Here is a 22,609-nt window from a genome sequence, read left to right on the forward strand (position 1 = left end):
ATATTTCCCACCAAAAAGATCAGTAGAAAATGTGGTAGTGTTTTACATTTTCTTAAATCTCTTTAATACCTGGTTTAATTGGAAATAGCTAGACTCATTTATGCTTCATCAGCCAAACTGTGGTTTTGTTATTTTGGCTGATGTATTTGAAGAAAATGGGGCCTCACATAGACATATATGTGGGGCAGGGAATATTTTAATTGCCATTCTAGATAACTGTAGACATTCTCCTTTGATACTATTCCAAAGCTTAGCCAGTGGTAATTTCTCAAAGGTTAGCCACAATTCGGCATCTGAAACCATATCGGTGAACTTCTGTACTCTGTGACATTAAAACCCATTGGTCTCTCTTGCCCTTTGATTGCATATTTTACCCATGTATGATTTCATAATATTAAGCATCGGTCATTTGGAAAATGTTATTTCACTGGTTTATGCAAATATTCAAATGTCAAAAAATTACATTCCTTTAGTATTCCTCTCATTTTTTTTTTGAAAGGAGTTTAAGTATTGGGAAACTATCAAACTCAAAGTAGACTAAACAAGTTTCCTACTTATTTCCACTGGAAAAGCTTAAAATTTTTCACTGGCGACAAACACTATCAGTTGTTTCCATAAAGTGACAGGCTTACCTTTTTTTGTGCTTAAGAAAATGTCTGCCCCACACTCACGTCTGAATAACTGTAGTTCGTCTTTTCATCGTTCACTCAAGTAAAGATGACATTTGCTAAAATATTTGGCTAGTTCAGCTGGCAAATTAAATAATCCCACAAGTGTTTTCTAGATCAACTGTTGTACTTTGGCTTATAGCAGAAGTGTTTGATGTGTACCTTGCATTTTTTCACACAGAATATTAAAAAAAAAAAATGTGTTCTCATGGGTTCAGGTTTAATAAAATTAATTTTTCCTGTTTCATCAGTTCAGTTCAGTTAGTGGCTCAGTCGTCTCCAACTCTTTGCGACCCCATGAACCACAGCACTCCAGGCCTCCTTGTCCATCACCAACTCCCAGAGTCCACCCAAATCCATGTCCATCGGGTTGGTGATGCCATCCAACCATTTCATCCTCTGTCGTCCTCTTCTCCTCCTGCCCTTAATCTTTCCCAGCATCAGGGTCTTTTTCAGTGAGTCAGCTCTTCGCCTCAGGTGGCCAAAGTATTGGAGTTTCAGCTTCAGCATCAGTCCTTCCAGTGAACACCCAGGACTGATCTCCCCTAGGATGGACTGGTTGGATCTCCTTGCAGTCTAAGGGACTCTCAAGAGTCTTCTCCAACACCACAGTTCAAAAGCATCAATTCTTCTGTGCTCAGCTTTCTTCATAGTCCAACTCTCACATCCATACATGACCACTGGAAAAACCATAGCCTTGGCTAGATGGACCTTTGTTGACAAAGTAATGTCTCTGCTTTTTAATATGCTGTCTAGGTTGGTCATAACTTTCCTTCCAAGGAGAAAGCGTCTTTTAATTTCATGGCTGCAGTCACCATCTGCAGTGATTTTGGAGCCCAGAAAAATAAATTCAGCCACTGTTTCCACTGTTTGCCCATCTATTTGCCATGAAGTGATGGGACCAGATGCCATGATCTTAGTTTTCTGAATGTTGAGCTTTAAGCCAACTTTTTCACTCTCTTCTTTCACTTTCATCAAGAGGCTCTTTAGTTCTTCTTCACTTTCTGCCATAAGGGTGGTGTCCTCTGCATATCTGAGGTTATTGATATTTCTCCCAGCAATCTTGATTCCAGCTTGTGCTTCCTCCAGCCCAGCGTTTCTCATGATGTACTCTGCATATAAGTTAAATAAGTAGGGTGACAATATACAGGACCTTCTTAAGTAAAAATGTTTTATTGATTGTTTTGTTGTCAGTCATGGCACTAAAGAATATGACAACTGGTACAGTATGGTGCCAGTGCCTTGTAGCCACTCAAGCTATAAGCGGTTTTATTAATACCTACTGTTGTTTTCGCACCATCAATGCAAATACTGACACAGTAGAAAAAGTCTTAGAATTATGATAGAGATAATAATTGTTCATGGGAAGCCCTCTTCCTCCCAGAATCTGTGGAGCACATTTTGAGAAACATTGCTATAGACCCTTGGCAAGAGGTCTGTTCAGCCACTTCTAATTGTTATCTTCTGAGCACTCCTAGAGCATTATTATGGCCCAGAGGAGGAACCTGTCCATTTTTCAGACTGGTTGAAAAGTGAAAGTGCAGGTCACTCAGTCATGTCTGACTCTTTGCGACCCACCAGAATACTGGAGTCAGTAGCCATTCCTTTCTCCAGGGGATCTTCCCAACCCAGGGATCAAACCCTCATCTCCTGCATTACAGGCAGATTCTTTACCAGCTGAGCCACCAGGGAAGCCCAAGAATATTCAAGTGGGTAGCCTATCCCTTCTCCAGGGGATCTTCCCCACCCAGGAATTGAACCGAGGTCTCCTGCGTTGCAAGCGGATTCTTTACCAGCTGAGCTATCAAGGAATCCCTTTCAGACTGGTTACAAAAAGAAAAAATTTGTTCTCTTTAAGAAAGTGTTTGCCCTAAGATTAGATTTAGCATTCAAAGGATCCCTTTTTCCTTTGCAATTTTATAAACTTTGATCTCTACACAATTTTCCAGGCACATATCTGTTGGGTAAAGTGAAGCATACTTTGATGAATTATGATTCTAGCCAACTAGATAGATAAGCCAAGCCCGGCCTTGTTAGAAAGATGTTTACTTCCTAATCTCACGGAAGTTTAAATATCTGCTAAGTATCCCCAGACTGGACTGTAGTTTGGTATATTCCACTTGTGCTAATTACCATAGCTTTCACAACATTTTTCCCTGCCTCATTGGGTTTGGCTTTCAGCAGATTCTGTCTGGCTCTGAGATGAAGGTATTGTAATGCTCGTAGGTTTTCTGGGCCAAATAATTCTGGACTTGAATCTCAGTGGTGTACTCTGACCTCTCTGAGCCTCAGTTTTCCTGTCAATAAAGTGGAGATGATACTGAAGCTTACCTTGTTTTGTGTGCCAATTCGTTGGTGAATCTATTATTGTGGATTCAAGGAGACTGTGTGCAAACATACTTAACGCCAAGTCTGGTGTATGAAAAGCACTCCTACATGGAGGTTATGCTGTTATTACTGCCATTGTGCAGATTTCTTCTGTACTGCTAACAAGAGGGAGCAGGGAACCTGGTGAAGCTCGCTAACAAATAATAATCTTGGTAATTAGCTCACTCTCTGTTTAAAAGAAATTGCAATGTTTGACATGGTTTATTTACACAAAAGTAAATTGGCAGTGTAGGAGTCTTCTGCCTCTGAAAATGTTCACCTTTATGTCAAAGCGGAATTTCCCCCAGTGCTTTTAAAATATGAGATAGCTGAGAAAAAAAAAATTCTCCTCAGTTTTGCAGGAACATGATAATTAGACAAAAGTTCAGCACATCGAAATAATTAGAAAGGATTTTAAAGCTACGCCTTTGCTTTAGTTCCCCCCAGAGCAAATATTCGACATCTCCCCTATTTATACTGTTCATTTGCTTAGCAAACTTTCTCTAAGAATTAATAATGCCAACATGAAATTTAGCCTCGCTTGTCTAAATAAACCCAAACTGCAAAACGGGTGTCAGTTGAATTAGTATAGTTTTGCTGAAAGTACACTGTCAGCCTGTCTCATCTTTTCTGTCCTTGGGTGGTGTTTACCTGGGCGCCTGGTGATTTGTCTGTTTCTCTTCCTACTGAAAATAATTCAAGCCAAAATAATAATAATAACAATAAAATAAAACAAAGAAAGCATTCAGCAGGCAAAATAAATGTGTGGTCCATGTAGCCTCTGTGTTGCTTCTGTTTTCCTTCCTCCTTGGCTTCAGTCCTTCTATCTGATTGATTTCTTTTCCCTTGCTGCTCCTCGGCATTCATTCCATCCTGTCGTTTTAGCTCACAGGAACTTGGCACACTCTGTTTTGTTTATTTTTCTTTGGGGCATTCTTTCAGTGACTCCACATTTCAGCACCTCCTGTGCACTGGGATCCAGAGACATCAAGATGAATTAGATTGAATCCAGGTGAAGAGGGGATGGGAGCTCCGTGTACTCTTCTCCGAGTTCTCGTGAAGTCGATTTTTAAAGACATAAGTTACAATTTTTTTATCCTTAAAAAACAGAGATGAAGCAACTTTGAAAATGAAGTCTTTATACCAGAGGTTGCAAACTGAGAGCCCCTGGCTGAGTCAGCCCACGAGCATATTTATTGGGCCCATAATTTTTTTTCTTTTAATTTTTTTGAATTTGTTGTCACTACTGAAAAATTGGAAGATTTCTCATAAATCTCCGATTATGATGTTTTCTTAAAAATACTGGAAAAGTCAATTTATGAATCCCAATAAATATCAATAAAGTTAATATCAAATTGAAATTCAGCATGGCAAGAGTTCCCTCTGCAGGAGCTATGTGGAGACCACCCCCTTAGAAGAGAAGATCTCTTTCCAATCCATCACAGCCCCTACCTGGCTGGCTTCCCTCATTGCCTCTGCTAGCTGCCTGGGCCCCTGTAGGCATTTGAAGTTACATCCTGCTCTAGTATTAAGTGGGACCGTTTTGAAAATCCCTATATACTTTATCGTGTGCCACACTGTGCTTTACTTGTTCTTTGAGCTTTAATCTGGGAGAAAAGAAAGGGGAGGCCTTATATTCTCTTCCCTTAAGAACGTCAGAGTTGGGTGAGAAAGCCAGACATCAGCAGATAACTTTAGTCCAACTTGGTGGTCCCCAGAAGATAACATTTATAAAGGTGTTCCCCACACCCAAAGCACTCTGGTCCACTGCTGGCTTTTGTAAATAAAGTTTTATTGGGACACAGCCACACCCATTAGTATACACATGTACACCCACAGTCTATGGCTGTTTTCATGCTTCAGTGGCAGAGTTGACTCACTGAGACAGGGACCATATGGCCCACAAAGCCAAAAATATTTGCTGTCTGGCCCTTCACAGGAGGAGTTTGCTAACATCAGCCGCAGAGGACTCAGTTTGGTCCTTCTGATGGCTCAATATGCTGCTGTAATTATGCTCGTTTTATACCACACGGCTAGTCGGGGGCAGAACCAGGACTCATGTGAACAAAGTCTGCATTCTACTGTGTCATCAAAGACCTGTCCCTGCCAGTACTGACCCGGTTCTCACACCTGGGGAGCGAGTCTGCGAGCGAGGCTTGCCATTAGGCTGGTGAAAGAATAAATACAGTTTAAAAGACACCATCCCTAACTACTCTCCCAGCTCTCCCTGGACTCCGAGGTTGCTCCTCTATTCCCACGTAGGAGGGGGCTTACAAGAAGCAACATGGGTGGTTAGAAGGAGGAGCTTGGAGCTGTTTATAGAGCACTTTGTGAAGCATCCTTGTCCTCAGTAGCCCTGGGCTGGCTATTGATGCCCCATGGGGTTTTGAATAGCCAGAGCCTTGTAGCCTTAATGGTTGCCCTGTGAACATAGTACCTTTAACCAGAGAATTTCCCTGGGGATGCTGTCCCCTCCCTTCCCCTATCCCTCAGTTGGCCTGCTGGTGTCCCCCTCCCCCCATCCCCCCCATCCCCATCATTTTCAGATACCCACCCATTCCCATGCCCAGAGACTTTATACTGGGCTGAACTGGGTCTGTAGATGTGTTTTCCCGCATTTAAAAATAATGTTCTGCTGCTAAGCTGTGTCCGACTCTTTGCAACCCCATGGACTACAGCCCAGCAGGCCTCCCTGTCCATCACTGTCTCCTGGAGTTTGCTCAAACTCATGTCCACTGAGTCAGTGATTCCATCCAACCATCTCATCCTCTGTTGCTCCCTTCTCCTGCCTTAAATCTTTCCCAGCATCAGGGGCTTTTCTAATGAATCAGTTCTTCGCATCAGATGGCCAAAGTATTGGAGTTTCAGCTTCAGCATCAGTCCTTCCAATGTATATTCAGGGTTAATTTCCCACGAAACCTGGACTTTTAGTGTCTCCCAGTAAAAGGGAGCTTTAGCCCCACAGGGCCCCCACAGTCCTCCAGCACTGAACAGTGGCCACCCTCTTGACCTTGGACTTGCGATGGCAGTTTGACTCAGTCTTCTGGCTGGTGGTGCTTCTGGCTGGCTGGTGGTGTTTACTTCTTGCATTGAGTGCACTGGGCTGACCTCCAGGCGTCTGTGATTTCAACTTCTAGCCAAGCTACCTGGGGAAGCTGGCTTCAGTCATTCCAGTATCCTTTCCCACCTCCCTGCCTTGCCTTTTCTCTGCTCCCAGCCAGCCATGCCCTTCTCTCAAGTCACTTCCACGCCACAGATTAACAATGACTGGTGTCACCTGTGGTATTAGCTCCTCCCACGTGGTTCTGGATCCCATGACCTCTCAGGAGTGGCGCTAGATCACGGGTACTGGGTTCTGTGCCTTTTTCCCTCTCTGTGCGTGGAGACCCACTCTTGTTTCTTTGCATGCCCAACACTTGGCCCAAGGACTGGCACAGGGAGATGCTCATGAGTGTTTGCCAGGTTGACATTGTAACCAGGAAAGAGAGGAACCCATTTACTTGCTCCTTAGTGAATTTCTGGCTGGTCTCCATAAAGCAGAGAAAGAGCCCTTGTAGCCAAGCCTCCAGGCCAAGTTCCAGAGACCTCGGCAGGTTTCTGTTTTTCTGGTGGACAAGGATGGTTCATCCAGACTTTGTCCTTTGCAATCATTCAACCCGTCTTAACAATATATTCTAGCCCAGCTCCCTTACTACACCCCAGAGCCCCTAGTTGTATTCTGTTCTCCCTCTACTTTTCATTTAGTGTTCCTGTGCTCCCCCAATCTCTATCCCAGTGAATTTCCTGTCACTGCTATCTCCCATCTCATCTTGGAGCCCAAAGCCACCTGGACCACCCTGAGCTGATGGATTCTTCAGACACAGTCCCTCGGGGATAGTAAAGCTGCAGGTGAATGCAGCATCACATATGTCTAGTCACCAACCCCCGGACCCCTGCAGAGACCACGACACTTTTCTGAACTCTAGTGAACTTAAACTTCATGATGTGTGTGAGTGTGTGTGTGTGTCCCCTCCAAAGAGTCCCAAAGTAATTAGATACACTGTATGCTGCTGCTGCTGCTGCTAAGTCGCTTCAGTCATGTCCGACTCTGTGCGACCCCATAGACGGCAGCCCACCAGGCTCCCCCGTCCCTGGGATTCTCCAGGCAAGAACACTGGAGTGGGTTGTTGTTTCCTTCTCCAGTGCATGAAAGTGAAAAGGGAAAGTGAAGTTGTTCAGTCGTGTCCGACTCTCATATAAACCCACATAAAATCACAGAAGGTTAGAGATGGAAGGGACCTGACAGATCTAGTCCAGGATCCCGTTTGGGGATGCTGCTATGTCTCAGAGCCCTGAAGATCTTGTAGAGATGTCATAAATTTAGAAGCCTGCAAGGACCAGGCGGGTAATATAATGCAGCGGCAGCCAGGGTTTATTTCATTATGCTGCTTTGCGTCAGGTTCTTTCAACACCTGAATATATTTTGCATATCTGGGAATCTGTTATCTACTAATTTCCTAAAGCTTGTTGCTTCCTCCATCTTGGCCATCTATGTTGTTGCTGTTTAGTTGCTAAGTTGTGTCCAACTGTTTTGTGACCCCATAGACTATAGTCCCCCAGGTTCCTCCTCTGTCCATGGGATTCTCCAGGCAAAAATACTAGAAAGTGAAAGTAGCTCAGTCGTGTCCGACTGTGACCAGTCCATGGAATTCTCCAGGCCAGAATACTGAGTGGGTAGCCTTTCTCTTCTTCAGGGGATCTTCCCAACTCAGGGATTGAACCCAGGTCTCCCACATTGCAGGCAGATTCTTTACCAGCTGAGTCACAAGGGAAGCCCAAGAATACTGGAGTGGGTAGTCTATCCCTTCTGCAGTGGATCTCCCCTACCCAGGAATTGAACCAGAGTCTCCTGCACTGCAGGCGGATTCCTTACCAACTGAGCTATCAGGGAAGCCCCTAGAGAAGGTTGCTGTTCCCTTCTCCAGGGAATCTTCCTGACCCAGGGATTGAACCTGAGTCTCCTGCATTGGCAGGCAGATTCTTTATCATTGAGCCACCAGGGAAGCCCTCTGTCATCTATACAATAGAGATAATAAATGTATTCACCTCCTAGGGTTGTTGTGGGAATTAAATACATTAATAGCTGCCAAGCCCTTAGATCAAGGGTTAGCACATGAAAAGTACACATGTAAATACTTATGATGACAATGATTCATTCTCCCGGAAATGTGAACGCATGAACCTTCACTTGTATCTTTACTGTAGGGAAAAAACTCTGAGACCTGCTGATAAATGGCAACTTGGGCTTGACCTCAGTGGCAGAGAGACAACTGGGGAGATGGGTGGGGGTGAGGAACCAGAGGGCACCACACCATCTGGCGGGCCATTGCCCTCAGCTCCCAACAACTGTTGCCAGACAGGAACACAGACCCCATGTCAACGGATTTTTCAGTTTTTCAAAAGAATCCAGAACTCAGGATTTATGCATGTGAAATCTGCCCAGTTTTAAATGTTAGCTGGAAAAAAAATTGTTTTTTGGAGACCAGACAAATGTATATGGGCTGGTTTCAGCCAGTAAGTGACTTTGAATGTAGTCTGATCACTGTCATTTATCAGATGTGGAGGCCATGGCATGTGGGGAGGGCGGGGGCGGTTAAGAACCCCTGATGGGGAGCCCAGGAGTGGGAGAACAAGGCCCAGATCTCTTTCAGTCCATTGCTTCTACCCCCAGGACAAAGCCTTGAGCCTGCACAGTGAGAGTTCTGCCTCCTGCTTCCACTGGGATGGAGATTTCATTTTAACCTTGCAGAGGGGAACCATAAAAACCAGGGCTGAGAGTTTGGACTCTCCTCTCTTTCTCTTCAAGGGTTTCCCTGGTGGCTCAGTGGTAAAGAATCTGCCTACCAGTGCAGGAGACTTGCAGGAGATGTAGGTTCAATCCCTAGGTCAGGAAGATGCCCTGGAGAAGGAAATGGCCACCCACTCCAGTGTTCTTGACTGGGAAATCCCAAATCCCAGAGCGGGCTACAGTCCGTGGGGTTGCAAAAGAGTTAGACACAACTTAGCGACAAACAACAGCTCCTTCTCTTCTTGTCGATGCTCACCTGTTGTTGAGTCGCTAAGTTGTGTCTGACTCTTTGTGACCCCGTGGACTGCAGCACGCCAGGCTCCCCTGTCCTTCACTATCTCCCAGAGTTTGCTCAAACTCATCCTGGAGTTGACCTAAAGGGGTTTGAATTCTGGAATTCCTCTTCCCAGCCACGTGGTCTCAGCCGGGGGTGGGGGGTAGGGGGTGGGGGATAGTTACTTCATCTCAGTACCTAGACTCTTAAATTGTAAGATGGAGATTAATAGTAGGATCTTCCCATAGGGCTGTTGCAAGAACCAAGTGAATTCATTTCTAAAGCCCTTAGAACGGTTCCCAGCACTTAATGAGCTCTCAGTAAAATTAGCTGTCAGGGGAAGGATTGCATCTTTTTCCTTAGGAATTTGGGGATCTTCTGCACAGTCTCATGTCTTCCAAGATACTATTAGTTTGGAGAGAGGGTGAAAATACCCAAAGGACACTTTCATTTGGATGCACACACACACATACAGGTATTTTCACAAATGCAGGGGCCTCACTTGTATTTCCTGGGGAACTGGAATGGGAGGAGGGGGAGTGTGGCATGGGAATAAGTTTGGAAGCTTGTATGATGGATACAGAGGTAGACCAAGTCCATTTTAGCCTAGGAAGTGTGTCTCACAGAGACCACCGATTAGATTACAGATGTGTGGCATTTACTTATCTTCACTATTTCAAATGAAAAAAAAAATCAATATTTTTCAATTATCTCCGATGGTGTATTAAACTTACTTTGTCATATTTCATTTCGCAGTCCTGGAAAGAGCAAGGGGAAAGGGTCAAGAAAACACGTTGTAAGAGAAGATGAAGTCTTTATAGCAGTTCGTAATCATGCCTCCTGCCTTTCCATTCAGATATTTGATCATTCACTCATTCATCGATTTCAGAAATGTATCCCTAAGCCTACTCCAGTCTAGGCACTGTTCCAGGTGTGGGTAATACAGTAATTTAAAAAAAGAGCCAGACAGCAGTCTCTGATCTCACAGAGCTGATATCTAGTAAGGCAGGCAAACCACATCATCAAAAAAGAGATCAGATAAGTGCTATGCAGAAGATCAAAGTCGGGAGAACCGGGCGCTAGTCCTTTCTGAGCAAGGGATTCCCTTTAGGCTGAGATCTGATTGACAAGAAGACCTAGGGGATAAGGACAAAGGCCCCGAGGCAGGAAGGGACCCTGAATCCAGGGAGGAGAAGACTGGGGGCCACAGAGGTGTGAACATAAGGGAGGGAAGAGGGAAATGTACAAAGTGAAACCCACCAGAGGACAGTCAAGCAGGGGAATGATGAGGTCTTATTTTTAGATGGCTGCCTGGGGTGGGGTAGGGGGAAGCCAGGAATAGCAGAGGCTGGAGATCTACCAGGTGGCTGTTGATGAGATAACGGAGCTCACAAAGGGATGATGGAGAGGAAGGGGCAGATTGAGGATATGTTTGGGTACCAGAGATCACCAGAACTCCCTGAGATCCACAAACAGCTGTTTCTGGTGTAGGAAACTAAGTACGTATTATGTGCAGGACACTTCTTTTCTGTGTTTGTTTGTTCTTTTTTAATTGGCTGCCTCGGGTCCCAGTTGTGGCACATGGGCTAAGTTCCTGCTCTTGGGCTTAGTTACTCTGCAGCACGTGGGATCCTTAGCTCCCCAACCAGGGATCGAACCTGAGACCCCTGCATTGCAAGGCGAATGCTTAGCCACTGGAGCTCCGGGGAAGTCCCTCACATGTACTACCTTAACCTTAAACTGGAAGGAAGTGGAGTCAGAACTATTAGGACTCCCAAACAGGTAATGAGTGGCTGACCCGGAGCCCAGCCTCTTAGCCGTCGCACAGCATCCTCCCCAGGCTCTCATCTGATTACGAAGCCCAGCCTCAGAATGCACGGCTAAGCATTTCTAAACCAAGCAAATGAGTGGAACCGTGTGCAGGTTATAAATAACCATTTCTAGCTGCCAGCTGCTGTTTAGGTTTGGAAAGGAAAAGAGGATCTTAGCATGACTTGTTTATCTCAGGTAATTTGGCAGTAAACTGGGCCCTGGGAATTTCAGTTCTACAGAAAATGCAAAGGAAGAGTGACAGGGATATTGTTTCGGGTGTTCAGAAAACAGGATGGAACTCAAAGGACCAGAACCAGCCTGGAGGTGCACAAGTAGAATTTGAAGAGAAAAGTGTGTCTCGGAGCCAATATTTGTTTACTTGGCTCCCAAACAGTCATGCTCTTTGTCTAATAGATTTTAGTTATTGTGATGAGATTTCCTTAAAGAGGTCTCTCCCCACCCACATGCACAAGAAAGGGTCCATGACACAGAGGTGAGGAAATAAGGGGAGGAGTGATTTTCCCATCTTCTGCCTAGCTGTCTATTAGGTTGGAAACTAGAGGCTTCTTCTTCTTTTTTTTTTAAGTCTTTAGTGAATTTGTTACAATATTGTTTCCGTATTAGGTTTTGTGTTTTTTGGCCATGAGATATGTGGGATCTTAGTTCCCCAACCAGGGATCAAACCCACACCACTTGCCCTGGCAGGCGAAGTTTTAACCACTGGACCACCCGGGAAGTCCCAAGAGGCCTCTTTTGCTGGGCCTGTCCAGAGCACTGACATTTTTTAAATTGCTTGTCAACATTTAAAAGTTAGAACCTTTTTCACAAAACTGTGCTCCTCTGGAAGAACCTCACCCAAGACAAAACAGCGCACATTCCTGCCTGAAACCAGCAGCTGGAGACAAATCATGATTCCTCATTAGGCTGGGCAGGTGCTCAGCCCAGTCCCCACCCTGCCATTTTCCTCTGTCACACATGTCTCTGCAGAGGCTGTAGGTAGAAGCCAGGATCAAGGTTCAGGAAGCTGGGATGGGGCTGAAGGCCAGTGGGGCTGGGGCACTCCCATTCCTGGAGTTGAAGAAGGACAAGCAGACAGACTGCCAGGTGTAGTGAGCACTGGATTAACAGCTAGGCTGACAGGTTGCTAACCGAAGTTCTTTCTCTTTGTTGCTCTGTGACCTTGGGCAAGTTACCTTGCTTCTCTGAGCTTCGTGGCTTTGCTGTTGCATATGACAGTGATGGTGGTTTAGTTGCTAAAGTCATATTTGACTCTTTGGCAACCCCATGGACTGTAGCCCACCAGGCTCCTCTGTCCATGGGATTTCCCAGGCAAGAATCCTGGAGGGGGTTGCCATTCCCTTCTCTAGGGGATCTTCTCAACCCAGGGATCGAACCCGGGCCTTCTGCATTGCAGGCGGATTCTTAATGGATTGAGCCACCAGGGAAGACGATAGGGACGATAGGGAATTCCAAGAACTGGCACCTGGGGAGGAACCCCCAGTGGCAGGTGCCCAGGAAACACTTGGAAATCATGAGTCCCAGACAACCCATCTGGACAGGTTGTAATCCTCCTTTCCTTTTTGCTTTTTCCTTTCTCACCTTGTCTAGCCATTTTATTTAAAAACAAAACAAAAAACTTTACCCTCAAGTAAACAAGCAGGTCACCACCAGCCTACTGGCTTAGTTTAGAAATTCTTTCAATGTCCAGAAACCATATTCCGTCCTTATTTTATTCTTATCTCTAACACATTACAAACTGATGTCTTGAAAGAGGCAGTTTAGCGACTTCCCTGGTCCAGTGGTTTAAGACTTCAAGCTTCCACTGCAGAGGGGAGTGGAAGGTGGGGGCGGGCTTGATCCCTGGTTGGGGAACTAAGATCCCATGGTGCAGCCAAAAAAAAAAGGCAGTTTGTCCTCTGATTATGTTTTCTTTCAAGCAAGTTACTGGATCCCAAGGTCCATGGAGGCTTACTTTTTTTCTCTCCCTTGCACCTTGGATGGGAATGTCAACAGCATTTTTCACTATAATTTTAAAAAATCTGAACCAGACCTTTTGGACATTTAATATTTTAAGTCTATTTTAGTTTCTTTTTTTTTTTTTTAGAGTCCAAAATACAGTTTTGTTGTTGTTGCATTCCATGTACCATGTTTTCTGGGCTTCCCTGGTGGTTCAGATGGTAAAGAGTCCACCTGCAATGAGGGAGACCTGGGTTCAATACCTGGGTAGGGAAGATCTCCTGGAGAAGGGAATAGCTACCCACTGCAGTATTCTGGCCTGGAGAATTCCATAGTCAGAGGAGCCTGTCAGGCTACAGTCCATGGGGTCGAAGAGTCGAACACAACTGAGTGACTTTCACATATATCGTATTTTCTGACATACTAGTTAAATTACTTATGCCAATTCCAATCATAGTATGGTTTCCTTTGTTTCTTGCTTTTTAATTTTTTTTTTTTTTTTTGGAGTTTAGTTGCTTTACATGGTTGTGTTAGCTTCTGCTGTACAGAAAAGTATTTTAGTTTCCTGAATAGGAAATATATCCATCTAAATCCTTCAAAAATGAAAACAATATAAAAAGTTTACATTGAGCAGTGGCTCTCGTGCATATGCTTTCCAGGTGGTTCTTGGTATAAATAGAACCAAATACAGCCTTATTTTCTCTTTCACAGAGAAAAGAATCATATAATGTCAAGTTTCTGCCCCTCGAGTTTTTCGCTGAACATATGGCCATCTTATCAGCTTGCCATTCTCTCACCCAGTATTCCATTCCCTTGTGTGGATCCACTGTATTTATTCAGCTAGTCCCCCACTGTGATAGACCTATAGGTCACTTCTCATATTTTCCATTGCAAATTACGGTGCAGTGAATACCTCGCGCATGCATTTGTTTCCTGTTTGTGGAGGTATTTCTTCCTGGTTGATTCCTAGAAATGATATTGCTAGCTTAAAGGGATACTGCCAAAAGCCTTTCTGAAGATGTTGCCAAAATCCCCTCCACAGAGCCTGTATCATTTTATACTTCTCCCAACAGTACTCTCAAAGGCCTCCTTCCCAGCTCTTGTCAGCAGTATATTGTCACATCTCTGGATTTTTGCCAGCCCAGTGATTGAGATGAAGTGGCATCTCAGTGGGATATTTGCCATTTAAATGAAATGACATAGATACATAAAACAGAACAGGATGAGCCCTCGTATTTGGACAGCAGAAGAAATAAACTTCTTCAGGGAGCGAACCCAGGTCTCCTACTTGGCAGGCGGATGCTGGATGCTTTACCACTGGGCCACCTGGAGAGCCCTCCTATATGGTTTGTTTACATATCATCAATGGCTATTTTCACCCTCCAAAGGCAGAGTTGAGTAGTTGCACCAGAGACCTTAAAACTGCATGACTTTATGACCTATACAGTTTTTTAAAAAATTTATTCTCTGGCCCCTTATAGAGAAAGTCTATTGACTCCTGACCTGGAGGAGTGGATGTGAGAATACAGGAGATGAAGCTGGTACATAGAACCTGGCCCTTAGTAGGTGTCCTGTCTAGAACATTTAACCTTCATCATATTAGTGCCCGGTTTGTGCCCCGACCTCTGACGAGTTCCTCCTACCCCAAGACAAAAAAATAGAGGGAAATAATTACAATAGTTATAACTTAGGGACTTCCCTGGTGGTCCAGTGGCTAAGACTCCACATCTCCCAAAGCAGGGGGAGCTGCATTCCATCCCTGGTCAGGGAAATAGATTCCGCCTGCTGCAACTAGAGATCCCACGTGCCGTAACTAAGATCAGAAATCCCACGTGTCACAACTAAGATGTGGCACAGCCAAATAAATAAATAAAAATGAATATGTTAAAAAAAAAAGCATAGATCATAAAAAATTTAAAATAGTTTAATTAGAAATATTGTAAAGTTATATTTTGCATATGTCTTTTATCACATACCATGCATTTCCAAATGCACCAAATATTACACATGCACATAGGTCTACATCAGTGGGTATAAAATCTTGTGTCCTGGAGACTGTTCTTTACGAGACATTTAAGGCTCTTTTTCAAAGGGAATTTTGACACCGATTTTCCCATGCCTGCTGACTTCAGAATCTAACATCCAAGGAAAATGCAACTTCCCTCTAAATGGCAGCAATGAACATTATTATCTGCATCTAGAGCAAAGTAAAACTGAAGTGTCAGAATCTTCCAACCATTGAAAATTAATCCTAAGTGCAGATACAATCTCTCTGAAACCCTACATGGGAGAATGGTGTTATATTTACAACAATTCAATCCACTCTTTTCTTTTTTTTTCTTTTCCCCAGGTCCACATCTGTCTTCTAAAGTGAGGTGCACATGTAGTATTTACATTTGGCCTTATTTATTGTTTTCTGGCTGCAGCTAGCAGGTCACCTTGCAAAATGCAGAGGAACGGCCCCTTCATTTTGCAAGCAGCATATATTGAGGTTAATGTCACCTTCTTCCCCACTCCCTGAGTCGTCATAGGGATAAAATGAGATCTTGGAAGGAAGCTACTCAGAGGAGCTAAGTGCAGTAGACAGGAGACAGGCACCGTGTGATCTGGTTCCTTCTGTCCGTGGGGAGAAGGAGCCGTCTCCCCACTGAGCTACCTGGAGAGGAGAGGGGCTCAGTGATGTGAGGACAGAGGCATTTGATAACAAACGTGCATAATTAGAGTGAATTATCTTCACTGGAAAATAAGCAAATTATTTTCCAATGTAATGCATAAAGAAGCTTCTAATTAACTCCAATAGAGAAATTCACTTGCAAATTTCAGTGGTTAAGCTCTCTGTTCTTTGCATTAATATTTTCTTTTTATGGCCCACCCTAATTTTCTTTATTGCTCTTTATTGGTATCACAGAATTTTAGAGGTGGAAAGCAAACTCATTAGGTGATTCAGCCTACTTCTCATTAAAAAAAAAAAAAAAAAAAAAAAATTGAAAAAAAAAATAAGGCCCAAAGAGAACCTCTTGGATCCTGTGAGTTATCTAAGATCTCATAACATGTCAGCGATCCACTGAACTGGATCCTCATGCATGTGTGTGACCAGCACGTGAAGGGCCTCCGCCAGATTCTGGGGTCTGCTGTGTTCACCTTAAACTAGCTCTGTTTCTCTCCTGCTCCCTGCCCTTGCCCTGGGCTTCGCTGGGCTCTTCAGGCATCTTGCCGACTGCTAGAACTCCCTGATCTATCAGCCCAGCAGCCCCGGTCTCCAGTCTGCTCTGTCCCCTTCCAGCTCCCGGCTCCTTATTGCATGGCCTACTACCTGGTATGTCCTCCTCTCTGGTCCACCTTAGGGCCAACCCAGAGGCCCTCAACCAACAGCCAGAGCAGGTGTGCACAAGGGTTTGGAGGAGCCATCCACCCTAGCTCCTGCCCCAGAGCATTAGGGATCAGAAGTCAGGTTAAAATCGACATGACAACCTGGATCACCTGATCCCTAGATCCCGGGCTATTTTTTTTTTTTAAATCAATAAACTTTATTTTATGGAGCAGATTTAGGTTCATAGGGAAATTGAGTGCAAAGTACACAGTGTTTTCGTCTACCCCCTGTCCACACATGTAAAACCTCCCCTGCTATGGGCATCCTGCATCACAGTGGTATCTTTTCTGGGCTTTTCTAAAAAAAGTAATTAATTAATTTTTATTTTTGGCTGTGCTGGGCTTTCTCCAGTTGCAGTGCATGGGTTTCTCCTTGCAGTGGCTTCTCCTGTTGCGGAACATGGGCTCTAGAGCTTGCAGGCTTCAGATGTTTCGGCTCAAGGCCTTAGTTGCCCCAAGGCATGTGAAATTTTACCAGACCAGGGATCGAACCCATGTCCCCTGCATTAGCAATTGGATTCTCAATCACTGGACCACCAGGGAAGTCCTTTTCTGGGCTCTTTTTCATCTTTAAAACCCTAGGTTCTTTGTCTTAAGGTTCCCCACCCCCCCCACCCCCCGCCAAAAAAAAAAAGCAAACATATATGAAGAGCCTAATTAAAGTAGATGTCTGTGAAACACAAAGGTATGCATGCTGTGGGTGTCAGATCCATTCACTCTGTCTTGTCATTCTCTGTTAATCTGTCCCTAAAGCCAGTGGCTGGTGGCTGGTCACATGTGGAGGTAGCCTTGCTCTGGCCCTCTCTCTTCTCTGTCTCTCAGAATCAATTTCAAATGTTAGGGGCTGGGATTCTCATTGGCTGTGATTGGGTCAAGGGCCCATACCCAGAGGAGCGTACCAAATTCAGGGTATGGGGTCATGTACAGTCATGGTTGCCACAGGAGCACCCTGGGGATAGAGGGGAAGAAGAGAAGGGAGCAGTCTAGGGTGTCATCATGAGCTGAGCAGATACCTGTGAAGATGTCTGCTATACCATGATACTGTATTACCCAGGGTCTCCTACAAATAGCTACTACCTCTTTTCTACATTCTCTTCTGTATTGGCCCAAAGTTTGGCCAATGCCAGAGGTTCATCTTTGCATCTTTGCTTTTTCCCTTATCCTTTTTTGGAAAGAGCCTCATCCCTTGACCTGAGCTTTTTTACCAGCTATGAGCAGCTCTCTGCGTCTTACTCACATGTGGACCCACTGGAAGTGACCACATGCAAAGATAAACATCTGGGACTTACCTGGCAGTCCATGGCTAAGACTTCATGCTCCCAGTTCAAGGAGCTTCGGTTCAATCCCCTCGTCAGGGAACGAGATCCCATGTGCCACAACTAAGACCCGGCACAGCCAAATTAATTAAAAAGAAAGTCTTTCCTTTCTGACTCTGTCCACCTCTCTTGCCCCTCAGTAAGTTATCACTCAGCCTTTTTGTTCCCACCTTCAGAGTGCTCCTGGTTAATGGAACATGTGGTTGTGACATTCTCACAGATAGCCACCCGAGAGTGAAGCTGGACAGTTTGTGAGACACACTGACAAGGTGCAGTGAGACTCCCATCTTATGTTCTGAAACCAAATCGATTCATTAATTTTCCATCAAGGACTCCTTTCATAATGGCCGCTTCCATCAAAGTTGTAAAAACTGCATTTGGAGTAGCGTATTTAAACATCCTGATGTCGATCTGTGAAATGTATGCATACCTTCAATGTTAGTCTTCTAGTTTTCTGAGAAAAGCAACAATTCTCTCTGAAATTGCCCCATTATATGAAATGGGGGTGATTACTGCTAATTCATATTTGCACTAGCACCTATGTGGCGAGATCGGAGGTTTGGCGCTGCATATTGGCACGCACTCATCAAAGGTTATGTGTATGCGCATGGTGGAAGGCACTTTATATAATTCCAAACAATTTAATAAAAATGTAATTCGACTGGGAAAAACTACAGTCTGTTGGCCCTTGCAAAGTGCAGATAATGTTCTAGATTAAAGAGCGGAGGCTTGGTTCATTATAGTCAAATAATGTGAGTGTGTGAATTACCATTTCATTGCCGTTAGTCTATTTCAAGAGTATGCCATTTTCCCATTATCATAATAGGCTACATTTTCTTAAAATCATTTGATTGTGATTGGTCCCATCTATTCAGTTTTGCAAATAAAAAGCTTTTTTGGTGATAAGCTAGCTGTTTTAAAACAGCCTCAATCTCTGGTTCTGCTTTTGAACTGCTACAGGTCAGACTCTGCGGAAGGCTGAGAGAAGCCGGTCCTGCTCTCGGGAGAAAAAGGAGGTAAATGAGCCACTGATGAGGGCTGGTGGGAGGCAACTGAATTTAAAAAGATCTGAGGGAATGGGCTGGTGATTTAAGGATCCCTGAATCTCCTTTTCTGAGTCTCTAGCTTGAATCCCTGACCCAATGATAGTTGGCAACTGGAGTTATCAACCCAGTGTCACTAATAATAACCTCGTACTGACTGTATCAGTCAGTTATGGCTGTGTAACAAGTCACCCAGATTTTAGTGACTTGAAACAACTATGGGTTTGATTCACGATTCTGAGGATCAGCCATTTGGGCTCAGCTTCCCCTGAAGGTTCTGCTGATGGGCCAGGCCTTGCTGACCACAGCTGGGCTTTATTTATGCATTGGCCATTAACAGCTGTGTCACCCTGGGGCTGTCTGAGCATCAGTTATGGTGCTTTAATTCTCCTCCAATGTCCTCCCCTCATCCAGTAAGCTAGACAGGTTTGTTCACATAGGGGTTCAGAGGTTCAAGAGTACGAGAGTGGAAGACTCAGAAACTCCTGAGCCCTAGGCTCAGCACTTGAACAGTGTTGCTCCTGCTACTTTCTATTCTTTAAAGCAGATCACAAGGTCAACACAGATTCAAGGGGAATGGGGAAATAGGCCCCAGTTCTTCATGGGAAGAGCTACAAAACATTGAAATATACCACCTACTTGAAACTAACCATTCTTGAAATTTTTGAAATTGACTATGCTGAGCCCACTGGCACTGTGCTAGGCACCAGGGCTAAGCCTAAGGGAAGGATGAGAGACAGTCCTTGATTTAGGGTGTGCACAGCATCGTTGGAAGGGATGTGCCACGAGATCATCACAGTACAGTGTGAAAGTACCAGTCCCGGGAGAGAAGGACAAAGGGTGGGTTTCAACACAGAAAAGGGATCACCTGCCTTTGCCAGTGGTAATAAGAAAGGCTAATGTAAAGGTTAACTCTTGAGAGTGAGTAGTTTTCCAGGCCAGATAAACAGCATGGTCAAAGGCAGAAAGATACGAATAAGGAGAGTTGCAAGGTCATTGAGCCTGAGGGGGGAAGTGGCAGGTAGGACCCCTGAATGACTGGAGGGCCCTTCGATGGAGTCCCAAGCCTGTGAGAGTTTACATTTGAGTCTTATTTAGTGGCTGATGGGAGCGGGGGTCTGAAGTCTTAGGTGCTCATCACCTATATCGACCAATCCTGAAATTCATCAACACTTCAATACTCACACTCTTGACTATAAACAGACCTGATTCCAGAGACAGAAGGAAACTTCTCGGGCTCAGATGCATCCAGGAGCTTAAACGGCCATAGGACCTGATTGTTCTCTCTATAGCTCGCGGTGCTGCTGCTTCTGCGATGGCTTCGCCCCAGCCAGCTCTGAGGAGGCGGGCCGGGGTGGGCCTGCACAGGGCCCTGTGTTCTTGACTGTGACTCTCATCCTCTCTCCTATTACCTCCTCTCTCAGCTGTAGTCAGAACAGTCAGCGTGGCTTTCCTCCGTATGTAATCGACCTGCCTGGGATGAGGGCTGGGAGATAACTGAGGAACTTGGATGCTGAGAAGACTGCAATGTCAGCCCCCAGGGGGCACTCCAGCGGCTGAACTAGGGTGTATCTTCCCACTCCTTTCTGGTGGGGGCATTTTTCTGAAGAAGTATCAAATGGGAGAGTCCTTTTGAATATACAGAGTAGAAATACTTTAGGTCAGGGGTCCCCAACCCCCAGGCTGTGGACCAGTACCAGCCCATGGCCCGTTAGGAACCAAGCTGCTCAGCAAGAGGGCAGCAGGTGAGCAAGTGAAGCTTCGTCTGTATTTGCAGCTGCTCCCCGTCACTCTCGTTACCGCCTGAGCTCCACCTCCTGTCAATCAGCAATGGCATTAGATTCTCATGGGAGTTTGAACCCTGCTGTGAAATGCCCATGCAAGGGATCTAGGGACCTTATGAGAATCATCCCGAAGCCATCCCTCCCCCCGATCCCCACTGCTCCCCCCATGCCACCCTGATCTGCAGAAAAATTGAAAGCAAAAGTGTTAATCCCTCTGTCGTGTCTGACTCTTTGCAACCCTATGGACATTAGCCCGTCAGGCTCCTCTGTCCTCGGGATTTCCCAGGCAGTGGGTTGCCGTTTCCTCCACCAGGGGATCTTCCCAACCCAAGGTTCCAACCTGGAGTCTCCTGCATTGCAGGCAGATTCTTTATTGTCCACAAAATCGGCCCCTGGTGCCAAAAAGGTTGGGCACCACTGTTGCTTTAGGTGGTTTTTTTCATGCTGCTCTTAAAATTCACGTTTGATTCATTGAAAGAAAATATTTGCAGTTGTTTCATCTGGGCAATAGATTATGGAAGTGGTTCCCCCCAACCCTTTGTGTTTTATGTACTGATTTTTATCATGAGGAATAAAGCAAAACCTAAAAATCAAAAGAGAAAAAAGCAGATGTGCCTGTCTCCATAAAGATCCTTCCAGAAGCCTCAGGGTGGACAAGCCAGAATGGGGGTGAGCACTGGCCTGCAGGCCCCTGGTCTCCCCCGATTAAATGACCAAGAGCGAGTACCAGTCCTCTAAGGCCAGGAATGAATTGTTTAAACCTGAGGCCTTTGGTTGCATAATGATAGCATCTTATTTATCCACATTACAAAATTCACTGGAAAATGATGGAGCAAGGCAGCCGGTAACTAGCAGAGACACTTTTCCCCTCCCCTCCTCTCTCTCCTTGGCAACAGGACTCCCCTAATTGCCGCTTTCCTGGCTACTCCCATCATGCCAGCCGCAGAGAGCGTTTCACACCACTCCTCTGAAAAATGCTTGAAGTGAGGGAAAACAGAGAACGGGGTTGTTTATCACAACATCCAAGTTCAGTCCTGAAAGATGTTTAAAACGGTTTCAGGCCCTCTGAAAGAGAGCGCTGACTTTCTTAACACGACTTTTGTTTGGTTAGAAGAACAAGAGAAGGAAACTAATAGCAAGCTGCCAGGACACTCATCCTGTGCGTTATAACGTGCCTTTCCACCCACCTCCTCTTTCCGCATCCCTGCCCACGTTGTCTGTGAAGTCCACACTTCCTGACTCTCTGTGCCTTACACAGGATGCCAGGTACAGAGGAAGCTTTGTCCCCATGAAAGGCAAGGGAAAGACAAGCTGGTGAGAGCAAGCAGACAGGGTCCTGCGTCATGTTCTTGGGGGCAGGGCATACAGGACGGCACACACCTGGGCAGGTGGATAGGCAGTTTTTATCCTGAGTGGGGACTGGGTACCATCCTGCATGGGCCAGCACTGCAAAGGGAGTTCTCAGTGAGCTTGCCAGGCCACTCTCAGCTCCAAAGTTGTGTCTTATTTGGCCCATACCCTGTGACAATCTTTTAAAATTAAGCGTTGTTGCTCCTTAGTCTCTTAAGTCGTGTCTGACTCCTTTGCAGCCCTATGGACTGTAGCCCACCAGGCTCCTCTGTCCATGGGATTTCCCAGGCCAGAATACTGGAGTGGGTAGCCGTGTCCTTCTCCAGGGGATTTTCCCCACCCAGTGATCGAACCTGTGTCTCCTGCTTTGGCAGGCAGATTCTTTACCACTGAGCCACCTGGGAAGCCCAAAATTAGGTGATCACATTCAAAAATTGAGAGATTTCACCCAGAAAATGCAGACTTCTGGCTTCTCTGCAAAATGGAGAGTGGCAACATTGAGTCCTTCCTTATTCCTATAAGGCAACAATGGGCATTTAAAAAAAATTTTTAGGGCTTTCCTGGTGGCTCAATGGTAAATAATCTGCCTGCCAATGCAGGAGATATGGGTTCAATTTCGATCCAGGAAGATCCCACATGCCCTGGAACAACTAAGCCCATGTGCTACAACTATTGAGACTGTACTCTAGAGCCTGGGAACTGCAACTACTGAAGGCCTTGTGGCCTAGAGCCTGTGCTCTGCAACAATAGAAGCCACTGCAATGAGAAGCCCACAAACTGCATCTACAGAGTAGCCCTCGCTCGCTGCAACTAGAGAAAAGCCGGCATAGCAAGGAAGACCCA

General features: G+C 45.2%; 1 protein-coding gene across 6 annotated transcripts in view; it reads left to right on the top strand.

Annotated features, from left to right (window-relative positions):
• The window catches only part of LOC122433296 (katanin interacting protein), a 228,546-nt gene that overhangs the window by 2,018 nt on the left and 203,919 nt on the right, over nt 1-22,609 (top strand). For 4 of the 6 annotated variants that reach the window (XM_043456082.1, XM_043456088.1, XM_043456086.1 and 1 more), the window contains one exon: nt 18,550-18,605. The exons of 1 other annotated variant lie outside the window; for it this stretch is intronic. In XM_043456082.1, the coding sequence (XP_043312017.1) occupies nt 18,550-18,605 (56 nt within the window). Of the gene's footprint in view, nt 1-18,549; nt 18,606-22,609 lie in introns of those variants that run through there. One more of the 6 variants, XM_043456087.1, reaches the window with a different exon arrangement.

The sequence above is a fragment of the Cervus canadensis genome, chromosome 32 (assembly GCF_019320065.1).
Source record: "Cervus canadensis isolate Bull #8, Minnesota chromosome 32, ASM1932006v1, whole genome shotgun sequence".
NCBI classification, from domain to species: Eukaryota; Metazoa; Chordata; class Mammalia; order Artiodactyla; family Cervidae; genus Cervus; species Cervus canadensis.